The sequence below is a fragment of the Thermobia domestica genome, chromosome 2, assembly GCF_964235325.1.
Source record: "Thermobia domestica chromosome 2, izTheDome1.hap1.1, whole genome shotgun sequence".
In the NCBI taxonomy this organism is placed as follows: Eukaryota; Metazoa; Arthropoda; class Insecta; order Zygentoma; family Lepismatidae; genus Thermobia; species Thermobia domestica.
In genome coordinates, this window is record NC_137455.1 from 83,409,326 (window position 1) to 83,430,893 (window position 21,568).

General features: G+C 35.6%; 1 protein-coding gene across 5 annotated transcripts in view; it reads right to left on the minus strand.

Moving 5' to 3' along the window:
• Nucleotides 1–21,568, minus strand: part of Hasp (Hig-anchoring scaffold protein) — an 819,228-nt gene that overhangs the window by 42,874 nt on the left and 754,786 nt on the right. For 4 of the 5 annotated variants that reach the window (XM_081743356.1, XM_081743332.1, XM_081743323.1 and 1 more), the window contains 3 exons: nucleotides 14,551–14,739; nucleotides 2,715–2,930; nucleotides 785–808 (listed from right to left, as the gene is read on the minus strand). In XM_081743356.1, coding sequence (XP_081599482.1) covers nucleotides 785–808; nucleotides 2,715–2,930; nucleotides 14,551–14,739 — 429 coding nt within the window. The remainder of the gene's footprint in view (nucleotides 1–784; nucleotides 809–2,714; nucleotides 2,931–14,550; nucleotides 14,740–21,568) is intronic. The other variant, XM_081743348.1, reaches the window with a different exon arrangement.

Sequence of the window (21,568 nt, forward strand, 5' to 3'; positions counted from 1 at the left end):
CATTTGTAGAGGTATTTGAAATTCGAGTGGTGAATAATGAAGTCTTAACACCTTTAACTTATCATACCAAAACTGTCATTAATTCTTTAAATTTGTAAACTGAACCTATGTTATTCTAGGTTCTAATAAAATATCTGAAGCTTACAATAGTGTTTCCCAACGGGCAACAAAATCTAAGCGAAATTTTTATCCAAAACAGAAAGATATTACATCCGTTTCTCGGATTATGATACCTTTCTCTTGTCTGCCAGTTTGAATTTCGCAACATATAAAACACACCCGGCAAGATGTAAAATTTACAGGCATTGGATTACGTGCTTAAGCAACCAAACTGACAGCATGAATATGTTGGATTGCATAACTTACTCTTTCTGGCACCCAAGGGACTGCCAGTTTGAAAACCAAATAGCCAACCCCTGACGGATCATTGGATTCACAAGTAGTGAAAGTTGTAAAGGCACTTAAAAAAACTGTAGAATTCACTACAGGAAAACAAAGTTGAAACTTGAATAAGAAAGTCACAAAAGGCTAACAAAGCGAAAATTTCCTTTTCCCCCCAAAATCCATCTTTTTTATATATAAAAAACTTCCATTCGAAAAAGGCCGGCTTTTTGCATCTCTACTAACACATACATCTAGATTTGAAGAGTGTTAGAGAAGACATACAAGTTTTCTATATATGCAAATTTACTAACAGATGTACTCGTATCGAAATATTTATTTTCAGATTCAACAAACAGTTACATTTAAAGTATAATTTCAAATGTAAACAATTGTTTCTTACCTGTTGATATATTAGTCAGTGCAACTGCAAAGAGACGTTGGATGAATTATGTTTAGCAACATTTAGATGTAAAGATGAAGGCAGTGACTTAAAATATCTCTTACGTACACTATTTGAGATGATTTTTCTCATTAATTTTTAAAAAGATGAAATTTATTTATTATTATTTTCTAATAATAAACAAAATGCTTTAAAATCGAATCATAATTAAATCGACGAGTGCATAAATTTTATCTGTTCATTCAGTCCATTTTAGAATATTGGAAACTCACATTTGAAATGTTTTTCAGCCAATTAGTTATATACACTGGCCGTCATAAATTAAGCAACAAAGACAAAATGTGGAATACAAAAGAAATGACGGGGGTGGTGGGGTGGAGAAATGCTGAGAAAATGGATATCATATTACTACGAGCATTGAGGGGAATGATCGGGGAAAGATTATGCGGAAGAACTCGCAACTATGTTGCCCTCACATGACTTCGTAAAGAACTAGGTACGGGTGAAGACGACATGGATTCACGGACTTGTTGGCTGACAGTGTGTAGAGTGCAGGGGCAAGTCTATTGGAGTGAAACAGGCGACGGGGCATCATTTGTCGGATGAATTACGATGGCGTGCCATCGATAGATTAGAAGCAGGCCAAAGTCAGGCTGACGTGGACCGGTGGCTCAATGTCGATCAAGCAGTGATCAGCAGATAATGGAGGAACTTCCAGAGAACACAAAATGCTTCGAGAATTTACAGTGGCGGTCGACCGCGTGTGACATCGGTCAGGAATGATCGATATATCCGTTTGACAAGTCGAAGAAACAGGGCTGCAACAGAAAATCAAGTGAGTGTGGAAGCTGTTGCTGCCACTGAACGTCCTCTATTAACGAGTACAGGTACAGTACGTAGGCGACGTCACGAAGATGGGTTGTATAACAGAAGACCAGTGTGTACACTCCTTACCCGATGTCACAAGAGGCAGCGATTAAATCGGGCTAGAGTGCATGTGAATTTTACCTAGGAGCAATTGCAGTCAGTTTTCTTTACTGATGAGTCTAGATTTTCTTTGGACAGTGACTCTCGACGTCGATTGGTCTAGCGAGAAACAGAAACCAGTTACCATCCATCCAATAATTTTGAAAGGAATAAATACAGTGATGCAGGTGTGCTTTGTGGAGTGGCATCTCGCTTGGAGGACGTACTGATCTGTATGTTCTCCCGCGTTGCACAAGAACTGCAAGCCTTGTACTCCCTCCACGAATTCTCCAAGATCCTCAACGGGCTCTCCGTCAACGATGGACCCAGATACCAAATGAGCTGGTATAAACACTTATTACCAACATAAGACGACGTTGTGACTCCTGTGTTGCTATACACGGTGATCATTTCCCTTATTAGTGTCAGCAAATGATCCTTTTGCGGCTTCAGTGTTTCCCAGTTTCAGTGTTACCTACGTCCAACATCATTTTTCCCACGAGTGTACTTTCATTTGGTAGTTTCCTTACTGTATGGCGCAAAATAGGCTCTTCTTTAATTTCAATAAGATTTTGTTCACCAGCATGTGTTTATTTTTCTTATACACCTGAGTATCCATTTGTTGCTTAATTTATAACGACCAGTGTATATACATCCCCATATCTCAGAAGTTCTGTATCATTTCGAAGTAATAACTCAAAATCTATTTACAACTCAGTTTCATAATAATGTGACACACAGTTTTTGCAAACATTGATTTAGTTTTTTTTTGAGTGATCAGTTAATATAATTCATATTGGCAGGATACTAAATACACTACATATATAAGTGATGAAGAAGAATTGTATAATGTCAAGTTATGGCTGAACTACTTTGTGGAAGCATTAACAAGTTATTTATTTATTTATTTGTATCACTGTATATATGAATATGATTTGTAATGTATATCATTTATAATAATTACCTTTATTGGGAGATATTAATTGAGTCATTTGAGGATTCCGGCACGCTGGAATTCGTGGTTTCAATTCTCCAAGAATGCATTCAATCGGTTGGTTTGTGCTCTTCGTATAATTCTCATCACATTGAAACTGCACTGACGATCCATGAGCAATGGTAAGACCCATTCTGTAGCCCGATAAATATTGACCATTGGTAATCATTGGCAATTCACATGGTGCTGCAAAATGCAAGCAAAATATAAGTTTTTAGATAGATACACAATGTTAAATAATAGACTTTTTTCTAAGAAATGTTTAAATAACGCTTACTACAACTTAGCAAGTTAGAAAGCTCCGTTCAATCCTTGCAATTGTCGGAGAATATTTCTCCCATTACTGCATTAAGGTATCACAATAGCAATAACGTCTAACATCGCCACCTTGGAGAAAGCATTTGGCACTCTTTACTTGTCAGGTATGTAAATCTATGTAAGAAAAAATCATGATGTTTAGTTTCGAAGAAACCACTTACATACTGACCTACAAGATTCGAGTGATGATAAATGTACCGAGATCCTATTTGAATTTTTCTTAGATTCAGGCCAAGACAATTCCGATTGCATCAAGAATTACTGATTCCTGTGAGAAGTTCTATTCCGAAGTCAAGATTTATATACAACAGATTTGATACAAGGCATGACTACATTTCTTGAGGAGTATTTGTTGTAAAAATAATACTAATGAATTATACATAATACTAATGCAGAATTTTTTCTTTCGCGTATGCAACGATGTCAGTAAATTTACTGATGATAAAATACAATTACATCACTATACATATTAATTAGGAAGGCACGATGAGTAGAAGAGCGTTCACCTCTGGTACAAAAGATCCCTAGTTCGTTCCCAGGCCATTCAGTTTGTGATAGATAATATTGCCCATGGACTTTCTCGGGGTTCTTCCGTTTCCTCCCATATTCTCATTTCAAGAATTATTCCATACTCATTCACCTTCATTAATAATTTAGGCTATCTCCTTTAGCTTGATGGGCATAACAACGGAACATTAATTTTAAAAAAAATCTTCATTTCATATGAATAATAATTCTTTATTGTCTAGGAAGATAAAAGTCATATTTAGGATTAGACCCTAAATATTAGTCATTGTTCATGTTTCTTTTCATCTTTTTTTTTAATCCCTGCCGTGGCACATCTAATTCGGATCCCACACAATTCCGTGAATATTAATGAATAGGGAGTGCTCACCTAAAATTTTAAAGGCTATGCTATTTTATTTATTTGAGTTTACGTCCCCCAATTATGTTCCAAGGCTAAGGAAGAAGATAATGAACGGAATAGTGGAATTAAGAAAGCGAGAACAAAGGGAAAACCCCGAGAAAACCGATTTACACGGTGTTTGGTCATCAGAAAGTTTACTAGGCGCGATCTGGGATCGAACTAGACACTGTGCCCTAAGAGATGAACGTTCTACAACTACTGTAAGCTATTGGTTAAAAAGACTGCAGTCACCACCAAGAGTCTCACCAATGATTTAAACATTAAAGCTGACTAAACGATACTACATAGTTCTGGCTTGTGTAGTGACTTGCGCACACGCCTTTGGTGAACGGGGTCCCGGTACAGAGCATCTCATATAGCCTCGGTGCTGAAAAGGAACGCTAATTTCGACAAACAACAAAAACGATACCATGTCAAACAGCCATAAATTTAAATATTAATGGTTATCTACTGTTGTTGATTTAAACATTCACTTATTTAAAAGTATTCGACTCTTGAAGTATTTTCGATATATTGAATCAAGATGTATTCTTTTTTTTTCAGGGAGTTTTACTGACAAAAATGTTTAGTATGGACAGTGGCGTCGGAAGTATTTTTCAGCTGGAGGGCAAAGTGAATTTGAACTATCGTCTTCAAAATAGACGCGGGAATGTGACATAGGTAAGATAATACGAATATATGTTCGTAATGTAACATAGTTGGACAATAATAATAATAATAATAATAATAATAATAATAATAATAATAATAATAATAATAATAATAATAATAATGTAGCTATAGACAGTTTCGTGATGGTAAAATTTCCATCTACAAGAAGCATCTTGGTTTACATCTTTAAGATGAATAAATCCAGTGCCAGTTTTGTGCTGGATTTTGGTATGGTGCAAACATTTTCAACCATTTAAATCACAATTAAAAACATATAAAATAGTAAAAATTGTTCTATTTACAAAAAATGCCTGTTTGTAACTACAATTTTTATCATTTTATATACATATTTTTAACTGTGTTGGTAATGCCCATACGGACATTGAACGGACAATGGAGTCCACTTTTCTAATGTGCTCTTGAATTTGTCTGTGATCTTTTTCCAGTTCTTGAACCCTATGGCGAGAAAAGCTAATTCAGCTCCTTGTATCAGCATTTTACCTGTCAAATGATATGCCTTATACAATCAAAACATAAAACATAATTTCTGACTATCATAATGTAACCAGGGAATGAATGAAACCATTCCTCGCGACAAGATCGGCGTACAGTTCGTGGAAAATTAAAATCCTTAGTCGGCTGAGTTTTATTTTCTAAAATAGGAATTTCGAACTTTTTCCCTTGATCGGTTATACAAGATCTTCAGGCAATTCTTTAGACAAGTCCTATATGGGAGTGTTGGGGGAATTTGTCGCCAATTGCCTGACGCTTTGCTCAATTTGCTGCTTGAAGGTGCTTGTGGGATCCGATACTACAAGTCAGGCACACTGGAGAGAACTCTGAGATATATTTTGTTGTGAACTTTCTGTACCAATGCTGGTACTGGTTGTTGATGAACTTTTTCCATAAACACCAGGAAGACTTGTATTTTTCGATACCGGTACTTTCTTTGTTGATGATGTTAACTATGTGTCAAGAAGGGTTCTTTTTCGGTTAGAAATAAAGTAAGGAATAAAGTAAGAAATAAAGTAAGGAACACATGCGTCCCTACATAAACAGCAACCGATTTAGTAACGCAAAGTTAACTCTTTTATTTCAATGTCAGACTGATTTACAGGCTTCAGCACTCTCTCTCCTACATGGCCTAACTGAACGTTATGTGATTAGGGTAGTTAGGGGATTCAAGCGATCGTTAATGCGTAAACTGAGTGCTCCTTCCGAGAACTTAATCAGTGTTCATTTTGCTTTCTGTTGTGCTGGTAAAACAATACAAATCCAAAGACAAACATAAAGAAATCCAAATACAAAAAATCACGTGAACCAAAATTTCAACTCTGTAAATAATAATTGTGCGCTGAAAACTGCGCCAACTAGTAATTAGACCATTGACTTTGTGGATGGGATAGGATTTGAATTCTTATGGACCCTTCAGCAAGTTAGCTCTTCACGTGACTAAGAGATAACTTCCCTTGGTGTGCACACAACACGGCAAAAGGAACAGAGGAAGGAAAGGAAGAAGTAATTAGAAGAGGAAGTGACGGCCCGTAAAGAACGTACCATCCCAGCATTTGCCTGAGGGAAACCGTGAAATAACCTGTCACGATAGCTAGCCTCGGGGATCGAACCTCGGGCCTCCCGAATGTGGAGCCGTAACGCTACCACTGCGGTAAGGCTGCTCGTTATTGACTTTGTAGGGCTGGTAAGCTAATAATAATAATGCTTACAATATTCTATAATCACAAATCATTGGGTTCACAGCAAACAGAAAACTAGAGAAATACTGGTACCTATATTTTGTTTTTAAATCCAAGAAATTAAACATAAAAAAAAGTTTCTACCCCGTTTTAAAATTTAGAAGAGCTGTCACATTTTTTTTTTAATGTTGTTCATTTAGTGTATCTTTTCAGGGGTAAAAGTGAGGGGGAACGGTGTCTCCCCACCTCCAAAAATATGTACGGCGTCCCCCCAGTTCCTAAAAAAATTGTAATGGGAGAAGATAGACAAGGGACGGCGTGACGTCATGCCGCTACTTACCGTCCCTTACCTTCTCAGATCCAATTTTGCCCCTGGGGTAATATGAAGAAAATAAATTAATTGTCAGATACAGGACACTCTGTGCTTCAAAACATTATACCGCATTTGCATAAAAAAAGGCACAGAAACATGCAGAAAACAAAATCCATGAAAGAGGAACACCAAAACAAACAGTATTATTACACCAGCGCGGTTACTGCACTAACTCAACTACGAATAAGTAGTGCTATACTATACTGTATATTCCTAAATATTACGATATTCTTTTAAAACCATCTGTACTGTATATACGTATGCAATGGAAATTTCTGATTCCCACCTTTTGTTTCTTTTAGTTCAATATACAGAAGAGTTGGGATTTTGGGGAGGTCCGGGCCCCCAGGACCCATCCCTGCATACATCCCTGTTGGAAGTGTCCTTGCTGACGTTTATGAACGTGTCCCCTCTTCAAGCAAGAACGTCTTAAATACTGTCATTCGTTAGTACTCACAAGGGATACATTTTTCCTCACTATAAAACTTACTGCACTCTGCATATTGTTTGTAAGAATATTTTAAATTTATGGAAAATATATTTAAACGTCCTATTAGACATTTAAACTATTATCCTTTTTAAACTTTAAAATCTCGCTCAACGACTAGTTTCATATTGCAAACTCAAACTTACTTAAACAACAATTGTTAAAGAATTTACAGTGTTTTCAGAATGTACACCAATGGAAAGAAAGAGAATTTTCAATTCTTTTTCCTAAATCTTTCTGTCTACTGTGGGGTGAGAAAAATTGCCCGTTCTCATGTCTCAAAGAGAAAAATGAATCTGGAATGGAGAATGCTTTAACAATACCATCAAGAAACAAAATTTAGTTCATATAATCACTTTTATCTTATGTTATTAATCTCAAAGTGGAGGGGCAAAACGAGTATTTTGCCCTCCATGAAAATTTCAGGGGGGCAGCTGCCCCCCCGGTTCCGACGCCCCTGAGTATGGGCCATGGACTGCCAGACTATGGAATCAAGTTTTTCGTCTCTTGTAACTGCTTTAGGAAATCCGCAAGTATTAAAAACTGCAAGGTCACTAACATGTGTGTTGAACAACTCAATCTGAAGTAGACTTTGTTTGTAACCTATTCGAGCGTTTAGCACTAATTCAACTTCGAATATTCCACATTTTCTAAACCATCTAGTACGATATCACTCTCGATGACGACTCTGGAAACGTACTATCATAGAACTTAGGGAGAAACTTCCTCTCCGTTGATATGAAAGTATATCTAGAGGAAACGAAGTTTGTAACTTGTCAAGCTATAGTACAATTTCCTTTGTGTAACTGTTTATTGAAAAAATGAAATGAAATATCTAAGTTTTACGTCCCACGGTTGTGCCGGTTAGGCTAAAGGAGACTGTGATGATGAGAAATGAATGAAGTGGTGGAATGAAGAAAGTGGGAGGAAATGGGAGAACCCCGAGAAAACCCACGAGCAAGATGTTTGTCCGCCACAAAGTCCACACGGCGCAAGCTGGGATCGAACCAGGGATCCCAAGCACCGGAGGTGAAAACTCTACCACTGAGCCACCGCGCCCCCAACTGTTTATTGATGTTTTCGTACTAAGTTGTGGTAAAACGAACGCTTATCTGTTTCTAACATAGTTTCTCTATGATTACTGTAAGCATAATATCTAGAGACAACTTTTTCGCGACAATTTTGATATTTTGTAGCATTAATTATCACAATGTTTGCATTTACGTCACATTTTTTTTTAAAATGTAGCACTTAAAAAAAATATGGATCTTGTAAACAGTATATTTTTGGTAGTAAGGTGTTTATCTAATACAAAAATGAATATATATATATATATATATATATATATATATATATATATATATATATATATATATATATATATATATATATATATATATATATATATATATATATATATATATATATATATATATATATATATATATATATATATATATATATTGTTTAGGTGCACATTCTAACTAATGCATTCATTCAAATATAGAAATTAAAGCAAAAATTTAAACACTTCCTCTAACGTCATCCCAAGTTAAAGGACAACATGCAGCAAGACATTACCAATTCTTCTTTTAAGTTTGTTCTCCTGTCAGTAACAATCATATTATACTTGGAAAAAATCTCTCGGCATCAACACTCGAGACTGGCAACCATATTGAACGTAACGAGCTGACAGCAAAAGACCTGTGGTTAACTTTTAAACTGTTTAACAATGACACAATGTCAACTTCCTTATCTTCATTGTTGAGAACTTCAATAACCTTACTTTTAAATTCACAATAACCAACCAACAGATTATGAACATTTTCACCAGAAAACACAGTCAAGCATTTAAACAACAGTCCAGTTTTGTTGATGTCTACACCTTTATGCAGTGAAATAATTTCTGGATCAAATAACTCTCAGAGCTTTTTCGTAAATGCAAGATTCTTTAAGTTAAATAATATTGGAAATTATTAGCAATAATTAAGAATTCCACTTTTTCGTTTTCAGTCGCATTTACGAATTTCGCAAAAATTCGCGATAATATAAACGTGATTTTTGACTCTGAAACGAAAAGTTTGAGGTCTCCTGAAACATACGCATCCTTTTTAACGTTTCGCACATATTGCATTAACGAAAAAGTGTTGTCTCTAATATCATTTATTAAAGTTGAGCCTTTAGTGACTTCAGGATTAGAATTATTTAAAAATTAGCAAATACTATCGCGTGTTACCATGGATAATAGTTTATTTTATACCCTTTCTCTCTGTCTTTCCTACAAAATGAATTTGTTCAATTAAATGACACATTCGTATTCTGTGAAGCAAAAAGTTATCATATTAGAAAGTTCTTGCTTATTTATGATTTGATTTAATTTGAGTTAAGTATCTCTTTCAACAGTGAAGTGTAAAAGCCGTGGACCTACAGCTTAAGGTAGAATCCAAACCACACGAGTTCCAGCCGGGAATCCAACCCCGGTCTCCCGCGCTAACGGCGCGTATGGTATCCATATATTTACGAGGAGGCTCAATTTTTGATTCTGTAATAATAATTGAAGAAACACGGTAACAATAATACAATTTCCCGCTTCTCTTATTTCGAGGGTAACCCTGCACGTACATACTGGGGTCTGTGGGACTCCAAGGCATAAGATTATTCATTTTAATACTATAACAATTCTATTTATTTTTGCAGTTTGGGCTATCAATGTAAATTAAGTTTGCAACACTGTCTATGCGGAGTAATAGCAGTCTAGCCAGTTTAGTGAGACTCATTGTTGGAAATAGACGTTATTTTCGCTCTTGCGTTGATTGGGGTCCAGCATAACCCAGTGTGAACTTTAAGTGAGTGATTAAAAAAAAAAAAAACAGTTTGATAAAATGGATTTGGAATTTATACGACATGCATTATTGGAGAGCGAAGATGATAATGGAAAATATGTTTGGAGACGATTCAGATGCAGATCCTGACTGTCGTGTCTCATAGTGATACTGAAAGTAAAATCAGTGACGAACCTATGGAAGGCGGTGCAAGTGACGAAAATGTTTGTGTCAATATCGTAGGGAAAATGGTTATCAGTGGAAAAGCGACGCGCCTGAAAGACGTGGGAGAAGACCCGCGAGAAATTGTGTTGTTCATGTTCCTGGACCAAAACGAAAGGCAAAAAACGTTACCACTCCTCGTGAGGCATGGGAGGTTTTGTTCGACGAAGATATTGTGAGTAGCATAGTTCGATACATCAACGAAGAAATTGAACGGAAGAGACTACATTTGTCTGAACAGTCCTACCATGTAAAGACAGACAACACAGAAATTTTAGCTTTATTAGGATTATTATTCTTTTCCGGAATGCAAAAAAGTTCCTTTACAAACCTGGAAGAACTGTGGTCAGCAAAATACGGCAATGGGCTTTACAGGTGCACCATGCCACTTCCACGTTTCAAGTTTCTTTTAACATGCCTTCGCTTTGACAATAAGACGACACGGGAAACCAGGAAATCTAATAATAATTTGGCTGCTATCAGAGATATTTAGGATAAATTCGTCAATAATTGCAAAGAAGTGTATACACCATTCGAATATTGCACTGTCGACGAACAACTACTTGGCTTCAGAGGGCGCTGTGCTTTTAAAGTTTACAGGTGGTCCAAGCCTGATAAGTACGGACTAAAGACAGTGATGCTCAATGAGACTTTCTACATGCTAAATGCTATTCCGTATGTAGGTAAGGTTGAAACAAACAATGAACCTGTTCCGTCATACTATATAAAGAAGTTGACTGAACCGATACATCACACGAACAGAAACGTTACATGTGATAACTGGGTCTCATCTCTAGGTACTCTTCGAAAAAATAAACGGGAAATTCCCCCTTCCTTTCTTCAGAGTAAAGACATAGGAAGTTCAAAATTCGCATTTGATGATAATAAAATCATTTTCTTACACTCCGAAAAAAATAAGGTGGTTGTTCTGTTGTCAACAATGCATTATGATAACGCCGTAGATAGGGAGACAGGAAAGCCCGAAATAATACTTATGTAGAACTCAACAAAAGGAGGTACTGACACATTTGACCAGTTGTGCCATGCATATTCTTGTGCACGAAAAACAAACCGCTGCGCTGGCCTATGAGGTTCTTCTTCGGGATAATGGATCAGTCTTCTGTGAATGCGAGAGTGCTACACTATCTAAATACTCAAACAAAGATGTCTCGCCGGAACTTTTTGAAAGAATTGTCATTCTCTCTCAATGAACCCTTCCTGGCAAGAAGGTTGCAGATTCTTACATTACGAAGAAACCTAGGTGCATCCATCCAAGATATACTTGGTATTTAACCCGAAATGCGAAGATCAGCATCACTGGACAGAAAACAACGATGTTCACTTTGCCTCAGATCAAAGGACAGGAAGACAAAAATGGTTTGTGAAAATTGTGGAGCCCCAATATGTGATGAGCACCGAACAGTTCTCTGTATGAGATGTAAATAGAATCATGTTGCAGTTTCGAAACTCTAGTAGTGTCTAAAATGTTCTGTTTACATATACTACTTACAACAAAGTATCACAAAGTTTAGTTTCATAATTGTCAGAAAGGTAACATTTATTGCTGTTGGGGTCCCACAGACCCCAGTATGTATTTTAAAGGAAGAATTATTTTATAAATTTGCCTATTTTTTTCAAAATAATACAGTAATTACAAGAATGGCATTAGAAATACTATTTTCAGTAAAATGTTGAAGCATTGTTGATAGATATTGTGTAAAAATGTATGAGTTCATTACATAAAAAGAAACCCCATAATTTAGAGAAATATGATTGGGGTCCTACAAACCCCAAATAAGTGTGTACCTGCAGGGGTAATTTAGAAAATTAGTGCATGTAAATAGCATATTTGGTTTCTGTGTATTAAAATCCTTCCCAATAGGTTTATTAGCTAACGCGCGTGTCTTTTGAAGACTGGCTCCCGGATTTGATTCCCTCTAGAGAATATTGAACGAATTACAGTATTTCGGATTGTACACTTAAAACTATATATTATTCATGTCTCATACACACTCGGTGCTGAAAACAAACGTTAAATTTTACCGAAAACGAGAACAGGTGCATCAAAAAACCCTCACATGTTAAAATTTTTACCTGTATGTCAAGCTGGTGGAGAAGCAAGGTTTCATGAATTGAGTTCGTTCACAAGGTTATGGTGCATGTATATCCGAATCCGAGGCACTATGGATCAAGGGTAGAGCGCTTACCTCTGGAGCGTGGGGTCTCTGGTTCGATCTCTGGCCAAGTAAAGTTGTGGTGGACAACACCGTGTCCTTAGATTTTTTCGGAGTACTCCCGTTTCCTCCCACACTTTCATTCCACCGATTCTTCCTTATCATTCAATTGTTTTAATCATCTATCTCCTTTGGCCTCTTGGAACGTTAAACTGAAAGATTTCCTTTTTCCGTATCCATTTATATGCCTTTGCGCTGAACAGTTCAAAAAGAAATATTTGGTACTTTCTTCCTTCAGCTTATAGCTGTATAGTTATTATTATTATTATTTTTTTTTACCGATGTAATTTCCTCAAGATCCGCCACTGGGTAATAGCTAAATTTGTCATTCTTCACTTTCTCCTAAACCTTGAATTTTCAGACTTGTCACCTTGCATGGTGGAGAGATAACAAGTTATCATGCCACATATAGCCATGATATACAAGTAATAATTATGCGTGATGATTAAACTCACAAACGGACATTCACTTTTATTACATTTGTGGTGCGTATCCATGAGTTTTTCGGAGTTTTCCCGTTTCCTCCCGCATTCCCACTCCATCAATTATTTCATAAGTGTTCACTACCATTAATCATCCGTCTTTTTGTCTTTTTTACCTTACAGGTCTTAAAAATATAGATTCTTTCATTATATAATCTGGATTGGGACCATTATTGGTATGATTGGTCCACGGGCGTAGCGTCGCTTCCCCTGAAGTGTTAAGAATAATGTATTATTCGTGATTTTATTATTTGAAATCTCTTCACGTAAAATTTCATTACTTCGAAGTAACAAAATAAGTTGTAGCACTTGTTATGGGCAAAGTTGTTCGGACCGTCAATTTCAGTAACTGTATGAGTACTCCTCGCTTGGTCACTTGAAACAAAACAACAGTTTCTCAAGGTCATCTTTGAATGTGAATTTGTAGTTATAGGAAAGCTTTTGTTTCGCATTCATGAAAATCAGGGAATGTTTTCTGTTAACTTTCAGGAGCATGGTTTTTGTTTCTGATATATTTTTAATGCATTTATGATGATGTATGTTATATTTGTTGCAATTATTTCCATGGTGCCAAGTTTCACAGTGTATGTGAGTTGGAAAGTCATGGACTTGAGAGGCAGAAGTGAGAGCAACTGGTGTAAAGAATGTCCTCTGGTGCAGTGATAGACAATGGTGATAACTGCTCAGTAGAAAAATTGCTTAACACTTCTTTGTGAGTCTTCTTAAAAGGAAAAACAATTCTGCAGTATTGGGAAAATTTTCCAGAATATTCGTTTTCTTGTTTAAAGAATAATTACATCGATATATTGATTTCATGTTTTAAAGTGAACGGGACTATTTACTCAAATTCAGGTAACAAAAAAGGAAATGCGTTAGCTTAATTCAGTATTTAAGAACTATGGACCTTTAAAATATTTTCCCAGAAACGGACAAACTGGAGAATTGAGTTGGTCTACAAGAAATAAAGTAAACAATATTTATTTCGTGTTTTCACAATATTTAGGGCCTATATGAACAATCTTGATTTTACTTGTTATTTAATAATCAAAATTAAACTCTCTATAATTAGAAAACCACGCGAAACCACTGAAATATAGTAGGTAAAATCAATTCTTGAAAATTCAGCCTGAAAAAGAGAGAGAGATGTGGTGACAAATTTCACTATTATCGTATGTTTCTTTTAATCTGCTGAGTGATTTCAAAACTGTTCTCGAAATCACATTTAAGCACAATATATACGCGTCTATTTTTCTAGCAGATACAGTGAAAGAAGTTCCATGATTAGCTACACCATCTATTCTTTTTCAGTTGAGATTTAGTGAAACTCAACAGCATTAAAAATCGAATGACAAATAAGGATCATCATGTATCATATTGATACGGATTTCAACTAGAAAATAATTACCAAAAGTCTAGAAAATGAATTTTTACAGTAGTGCATACATCATTATGGAAATGAAATAATACCATATTTAAAGTATCACCAATTTCGTGTCCTGGAAGAATACTACGTAACACTCACATAGATATGTTGATAGATGTAGATATTCCTAAATTATAATCATGCATTATATTATCAATAAAGTAAGGATTACTTGGTGTGCATTCAGGAAATTGAGTGACGTCCCATTCTCCATGCCAGCATCGTAAGTTGGAAGTTCCTTGAACATTGTAGCCAGTCTCACAGCTGAAATTAATAACTTCTCCATTCTTAATAACTTCTGGTGCCTCTTTATCATTAAGCTTATATATTCCGTGATCTGTAGACGGTAATTGACATGGCACTGCAAATATGGAATACTTGGGTTAAAATTACACTCATGATAAGAATAAGCATTCAAATATTTTCAAAAGAAATAACAAAAGAATATTTATAGTAAAATCATAAAATAAACATTTAAATTCGGAAAAAGGAACATTGTTAAATTTGTGTGTCATCCCTCATAAATTTTATGTCATTTTCCTGTTACTTATTAAAAATAATAGTAAAAGGGTGTAGCCTCTTCCTCACTTACACGAATGGTTCTTATCTCTCTCTCTCTCCATTTGCGTGCGTGTAGGTTATGTTGTGCGTCTCCCCCATTCACCGTCGTCATAAGGTCTGCAGCGTTCTATCATGTAGCATGTTACAGATGTTAACTGACATTATTCTTTAATGGGTACTCTTATTACAGATGTTAACTGACGTTGTTATTTAACGGCAAAGCATATCATGAGGCACAATTCTCTACGACAGCTAATGAACAAAGGCCAACACGACATCTACAATTAGGATTTGTTTGTATTATGCATTGGAACGCGATGCTCGGGTTCTTGAATGAACAAGGGTAAAAGGAAGGCGTTAATTCTGACATCGCACGGAATTTTAAGATATACCGTGACGAACTTAGTATTAACTAGGAGAACGCTAAAGAAAACCATGAAATAATCTGATGAGTAAGTTCATAATACTGTACAATTTTATATTTTCAAGGTTTATTAAGTACAATATCTACCACATATACAAATTCAAATAAAAATAAACACTACTTACACAGAAGTTATTAGAAACGGAAAACAAGATTGTACTATGGCGTCAAATGTCTCCTCAATCGTATGGATACTTCAACAATAAGGTAAGCATTTAAGAACTCACTCAATAAGATAAGAAGAACAAGCTAAATATATATTAGGTGTTATAAGTTATATCATTATACATTAGGAGTTATAGGTGTTATATCATGTAGCATTGATATGTTAAGATGTTCCCTTTCCTATTCCTAATCCCTTTTTTCCTTTGAAGGTTGTGTTTCTGGGCGTTTATACCAGATGTTTGTCGAACTACGTGGACATACGGGTTTCTCTTCAGGCGTACCGTATCAAGTAAGTATCTACGTCTATAGAAAGTATTCCAGAAAATATGTTCCTCGACATATAAACCTATAGCCTTGTACTCTTGGTTGAACTGCATAATGTTGTCAATACTGCAACATACAATATATAGGAAGAGAGCTGTATTGAATAGCAACTACGCAAGACTATGTTGATTAACATATCCGTTTCTAAACTTCAGACTTAGATTTCCTACAGGAAATTTTGATGAGGGTTCTAGTACGTATGAGATAGAGTAATTCATATTATTTGTATGGCAATTCGGAATCGGGGCAGAATATTCCTTCTTAGCAGTTAAATATATTTATTTTTGATAACTCAACAAACATTATTCTTCCTTAACTTTATCTTATAAGAGAATTTTACCTTTTATATTGAATTATTTCTTTGTTTTAGAGATATCACTTTAAGCGGATTTACTATGTATATCTTTTGAGATAAGTTAAAATTGTTGCTTTAAAATTTTTCGTTGACAAATGTTATGAATACTCTTTTTTTTAAAATTTTCATTCTTTTCTTCAACATAAAACATGCAAATTAAATCACAAAATATCAATAACAAAATAAGTTGCAATGTCTGTAGTGTCAATGTGAAGCATTACAAAACTAAGACTGTATTAACTCCCCAGACGCCTAGTTTAGCATATCTTATTGAGTGACTGTTTCGTAAGAAAACAGTTTATTTCATTTATAAAACGCCTTTGTTTTAATTTATTTCTTGATCATGGTAGTTGTACTTTAAGTCTTCGATCAGCATCTCATAGCGAGCAAAGGAGCTGTGACGTCATTTAAATATTACATTTATATGTACTTGTAGCAAATGTTTTGTTGATATCACAATATATCTCAGAGTTCCAGAGAATTACTAATAGTGCTTTATCGTGTTCGCTTATAGTTCAACCAACACAACGAAAAGGTGTTGCTTATGGTTGTCAGATCTCCGGACGAAATTCGAAGTGTCGAGATTAAAATAATTTCTGCGGGTCAACGGGCCAACAAACTAAATCTAGAGGTTTAAATATTAAATTAACTGTAATTAATTGTCTATGCCATTTATATCTTACAATACATTTAATATTTAGTTGTTAGCTGTTTATAAGGATGATATTTTTATTGTAAGAATATGGCTACGATTGAATAATTTTATTGTTGCGTTTGCATTGTCACAAAGCACAAATATTGTTGATAAACGTGGGGATGAAATAAAAATTAGTTTCGATGGAAATGAACCGTACAATGTGCTCGCTGTTTTGAAATCTATAATATCACCATTTAATAGTAAAGATAAAATATTGTTATGAATTATCAGTATTTTACAAAAAAAAAAAATAAAATAATAATAAAATGAATTTGTTGTGTGTTCTTGTATGATGTTCCCTTTCCTTGAGATTACATGCTATGTTGAATGTATCACTGACTAGTGACACCGAACCTACTGGGCCCGTATGGGCTCGTCATCAACAGTCACTGATACAATCACCAAGCCAATCATCTACGGAAAGTAGAACTCAAATTTGGCCCGAAATATAAAGCTTCCAAACTCTCTTCCATCTCAACTCACAGCCCGACATCCAGGCCTGCAGTTCATCATTCACATCCCATCCGGAAATAGGCTGTGAACCACGACTACAGACACAGGACACCGACCTCCGAGTGGAGCTGGCACTGAGCACAAAGAAGATCTTGATGTTGTCTGTGAAAGTCCTATCTGAATTAAAAAAAAAAAAATCTTTTGAAACAGAATTTTGTAATTTAAAGAAAAAAAAAATCCAAACTGAGATTTTGATAGAAATTGATAAAATGAGAAATTTCTACAGATTCGGTTGTTTTCAACTCGGTCACACTAAGGAAAGTCTCTTCCCTGAATTTCACAGCTATTTCATTTCCCCAGTACACTTATTCTGCACACTGCTCTTGTTTGTATCATGCTTCGCATGCATACCAAAAACATCGATTACATATTTCTACTATTTCTCAAAATTACAAGCTAGTCAGGTTTCGTATTCAAAAAGAAAGATGCATTCACGGCTAGTATGTTTTATTTTCTTTCAAAATATTCATGAATGTAGGACAAAATATTCGTTAACAGGAAAATATTTACATTGAACTGACATACCCATCTGAATAAAATTTAATAAAATCGATTTCTATACTTTCAAAGCCAAAAAACATTATTTACTTTTGTTTATATTCTCGAAATATTCACATTCTTTGATATTCATTGAATATTCTTGCCTTCTAGAGCATTTCCATGGTATCGACACGCAAAACAAACAAAAGAGTACAATAGAAAATACAAAATACTACCGAAAATAATAAATTCACTGCCTACAGATTGTGGTTAGCTTAATTTGCCTTTTGTTTACATATATTCCTTGGTGCTTACACTCTTCTGTGCATCGATTTCGTGGCCGGCGTAGAGGATTTACGCTCTTCGCGACCTCTTGTCAGCTCGGACCCACATGACAATCTAGCACAGGCAAGACATGCATATAATATATTCACACAACTTAAACCTAAAGCCCTAATCTAACTAAACTAACTTAACCTAAACAAGCATATATATTTATTAAAAAAAAAAAATCACACATATATTTCCTAAAGCACCATACTTAACTTGCATTTATATTTTGTTTTCGCTACCACATTTCTACCGAAGACGCAGTGGTTAGTTTTGCATTAGTGTCGTTCTGAATATATTCAATTTCTTAAAAAGAAGGAAAAATATTTACTAGTAATTATCCACATTGCATTTTCTAACTTGATGGGTATCAGTTTTCTAAAATAGTACGTAGGTTTAACCTATTGATGAACGTTTTCGATTATCGGTACGCAAGATGCATGTACCCTTGCACTAGACAAATAGCCGTGAAACTGACACTTGTTTACATCTTCAACATTCATAATCATTCTACGTCAAACCAAAGAAAACATGCCAAAATGAATAAAGGTTGAATTTTGAGCAGAATTACCGGAAATGAATAATTTCTAGATTTTGGGGAATCTAAAACATCTTTCATCACTGGGGAAAATGTGTGTGTGGTACACACATTTTCTTGAGATTACGACAATCGCTCTGCTGAGATTCTAGCTTCTTTCCCCCCCCATCGAATGAAAACACGATGTCACATTGCCTAAATCTACATGCGTGCGGCGTTGAGGGAAACTTTACGAATTTAGTGCTTCATATTACAAGTATTACACAAACACCAGAAAATATATTCACTCATGATAGTTTGCCAGAACAAGGAAAATTTTGAAGCCAAATACCTGAGTTTCACTTTCACTGTTCCTTACTTACTTGACATCCTCTTCTTACACCAAGATTAAACGGATATGTTAAACAACAAAAAAAAAAGTCCTGATAACTTCCACCCGAGGTTTCCTGGGAAACTCGTGATACGTGGTCTCAAAAATAATTTTTGGAAACTCCTTCAGCACCTTTCCAGAAAAGCCATCGAGCGTGGCTTGACTTCTTCTTCCTCGGGTCTGCACCACTACTCAATATTCTTTCTCTCTCTTCCACCGTCTCCTCTTTCTTCTCTTAGGTTCTCTGGTGGACCGAGAACGCAAAATTTGCTAAGGAGCTCATTCCATACCACTGGATAGCTACAGGCTAGTATCCGTTATGTTATGCGAAATTACTTCACAATTGTCTTATTTCCGGATTAACAATTTGTTGAAACACCACACGTCGTACAGTTATCTCTTCCAATATTCGCCACAACGAAGAATTTGACACAATTTTCACGTGATTACAAATTATTCCACCTTTTCGCAGACGCTAAACACTGCACGTCTGACTCTTGAAATGGCTGACGCCGTAAGACAAAGAGTTACGAGAAGATGATCCCCAATTGGAAGATAATGATGACGTAATCATAGGATGATAGGCTTCTGAGTGAAGATCAAAGAGAACCGAAATCTCAGCCGCAGCTGTGATTGTGGATTAGCCAATCAGATAATTTTACTTCGAAACAAAGAGATGCACCAAGAAGAAATTATGGCTGACTTTATTAATTTGGAATTTTGATGAAGATTTTACGAAATAAAATTTTTAGCTTTCTTGTGAAGATTCCCTATGCCGAAATATGAATAGAAATGAACTGAAAACCATTGAAAAAGCCAAAATACACACTTATTTGTCTAAAATAATAATATATTCATGGATAAATACGTAAAATATATAAAATATAATTAATAATCATGTAATCTTCATCTAACATATATTGAAATGCTTTGTTTTACAAAATTTACGCAAAATTCTCAACCTACGGTTTGCTCTACTATAAAATAAAAGTTTCTATTAACATTCTAAATAAATTTTAAAATTTTCCTACCAACATACAAGGTGTTCAAAAGCATCGGGCCATGTTACATTATGCTGAGCATAAGGTAACATCCTCCGGGAGCTTCGGAGAAAAAAAAAAAATCTGAACTTATGAGTTCTTCTTAAGTTGTTTTTTTTTTTTTTTTTTTTTCGTTACTACTAAATTACTAGAGACTATACAAGATAAAACATCTTTTTTTTTTTTTCTTTCAATTCTAATTACAACTATACATTCTAATCAATCCTAACCTAACCTTAACCTATAAACTAAGTTTTCTTTCTCTCTTTTTTTCTTTTTTTTCATCCTTCTAATAATTCCTTTCTTTTCTCTTCTGAACAGCGAAACAGTTTCAGATTGTCAAAACTCTGAACTCCTATGTTTTCTCCCTTCAGAGTTTGCAATCTCGCTGAATTTCGAGACAGAGATACCACTTGGTAAGGTCCGACGTATGTGTGCATAAATTTTGCAAACACCTTTTTGGGTATTGACGATATATGGTGAGTTTTCACCATCACCAAAGAACCTTCTGTAACGATGTCTTGCTGTTTCCGCAGCTTTCTCTCCTTCTTCGGTTCTGCTGCCGGAACAGAAACTACAAATTTCTTGTCTCCATTTACTTGCACCGTCTCTTTGGGCCAAATAAAGTTTTCTTTGAAGCTCTTGGATGCTGAATACGTTAAGAAACGCTCCGCTGGAGTACATCCGAGAGCATCACACCAAGAGTGATTGCACAAATCTTGGGCTGCTTTTAGAAAATTACTCCATTTGGACTGGTTGTCACTGCAATACAGGCGGAGAATGCGATGAAGGTCACGATGTCTGCGTTCGATAATGCCATGTGAAGCCGGATGGTATGGCGTGGTAAGTATATGTTTTATCCGGTGTTTTTGACAAAACTCTTTCCAGAAGCGCGACAAGAACTGCGGACCTTGGTCACTCACCAAATACTTCGGGTATGGTAGCTGATAATAATATCTCTTTTCAAGGACCGCCACAATCTCTCTTGTGTGTGCCGTCCGAAGAGGGAAGAAACACACAAAACGACTGTAGACGTCCAGGATGGACAAGATATATTTATATCCTTGGCTCTTAGGAAGAGGCCCGACCAGGTCGAGGCATTGTTTCTCAAAAGAAGAAGACGCCTCAACATGACAGGGCTCCTTTCTAATCACCCTGTAGGAGTATTTGGTTCGTGCACAAAGAAGGCACTCTTGGATATACTTTGTAAAAGTCTCACGCATACCTCTCCAATGAAACATGGCCTTAGCGAACGACAAACATCGCTTCACTCCAAGATGGCCTTTGTTGTGAATTGCCGAAACAATATTTTTCACTGAGCTGGAAGGAATGACCAGCAACCAAACAGAATTTTGAGAATTTCTGACATAAACTAAACTATTCTCCACACGTA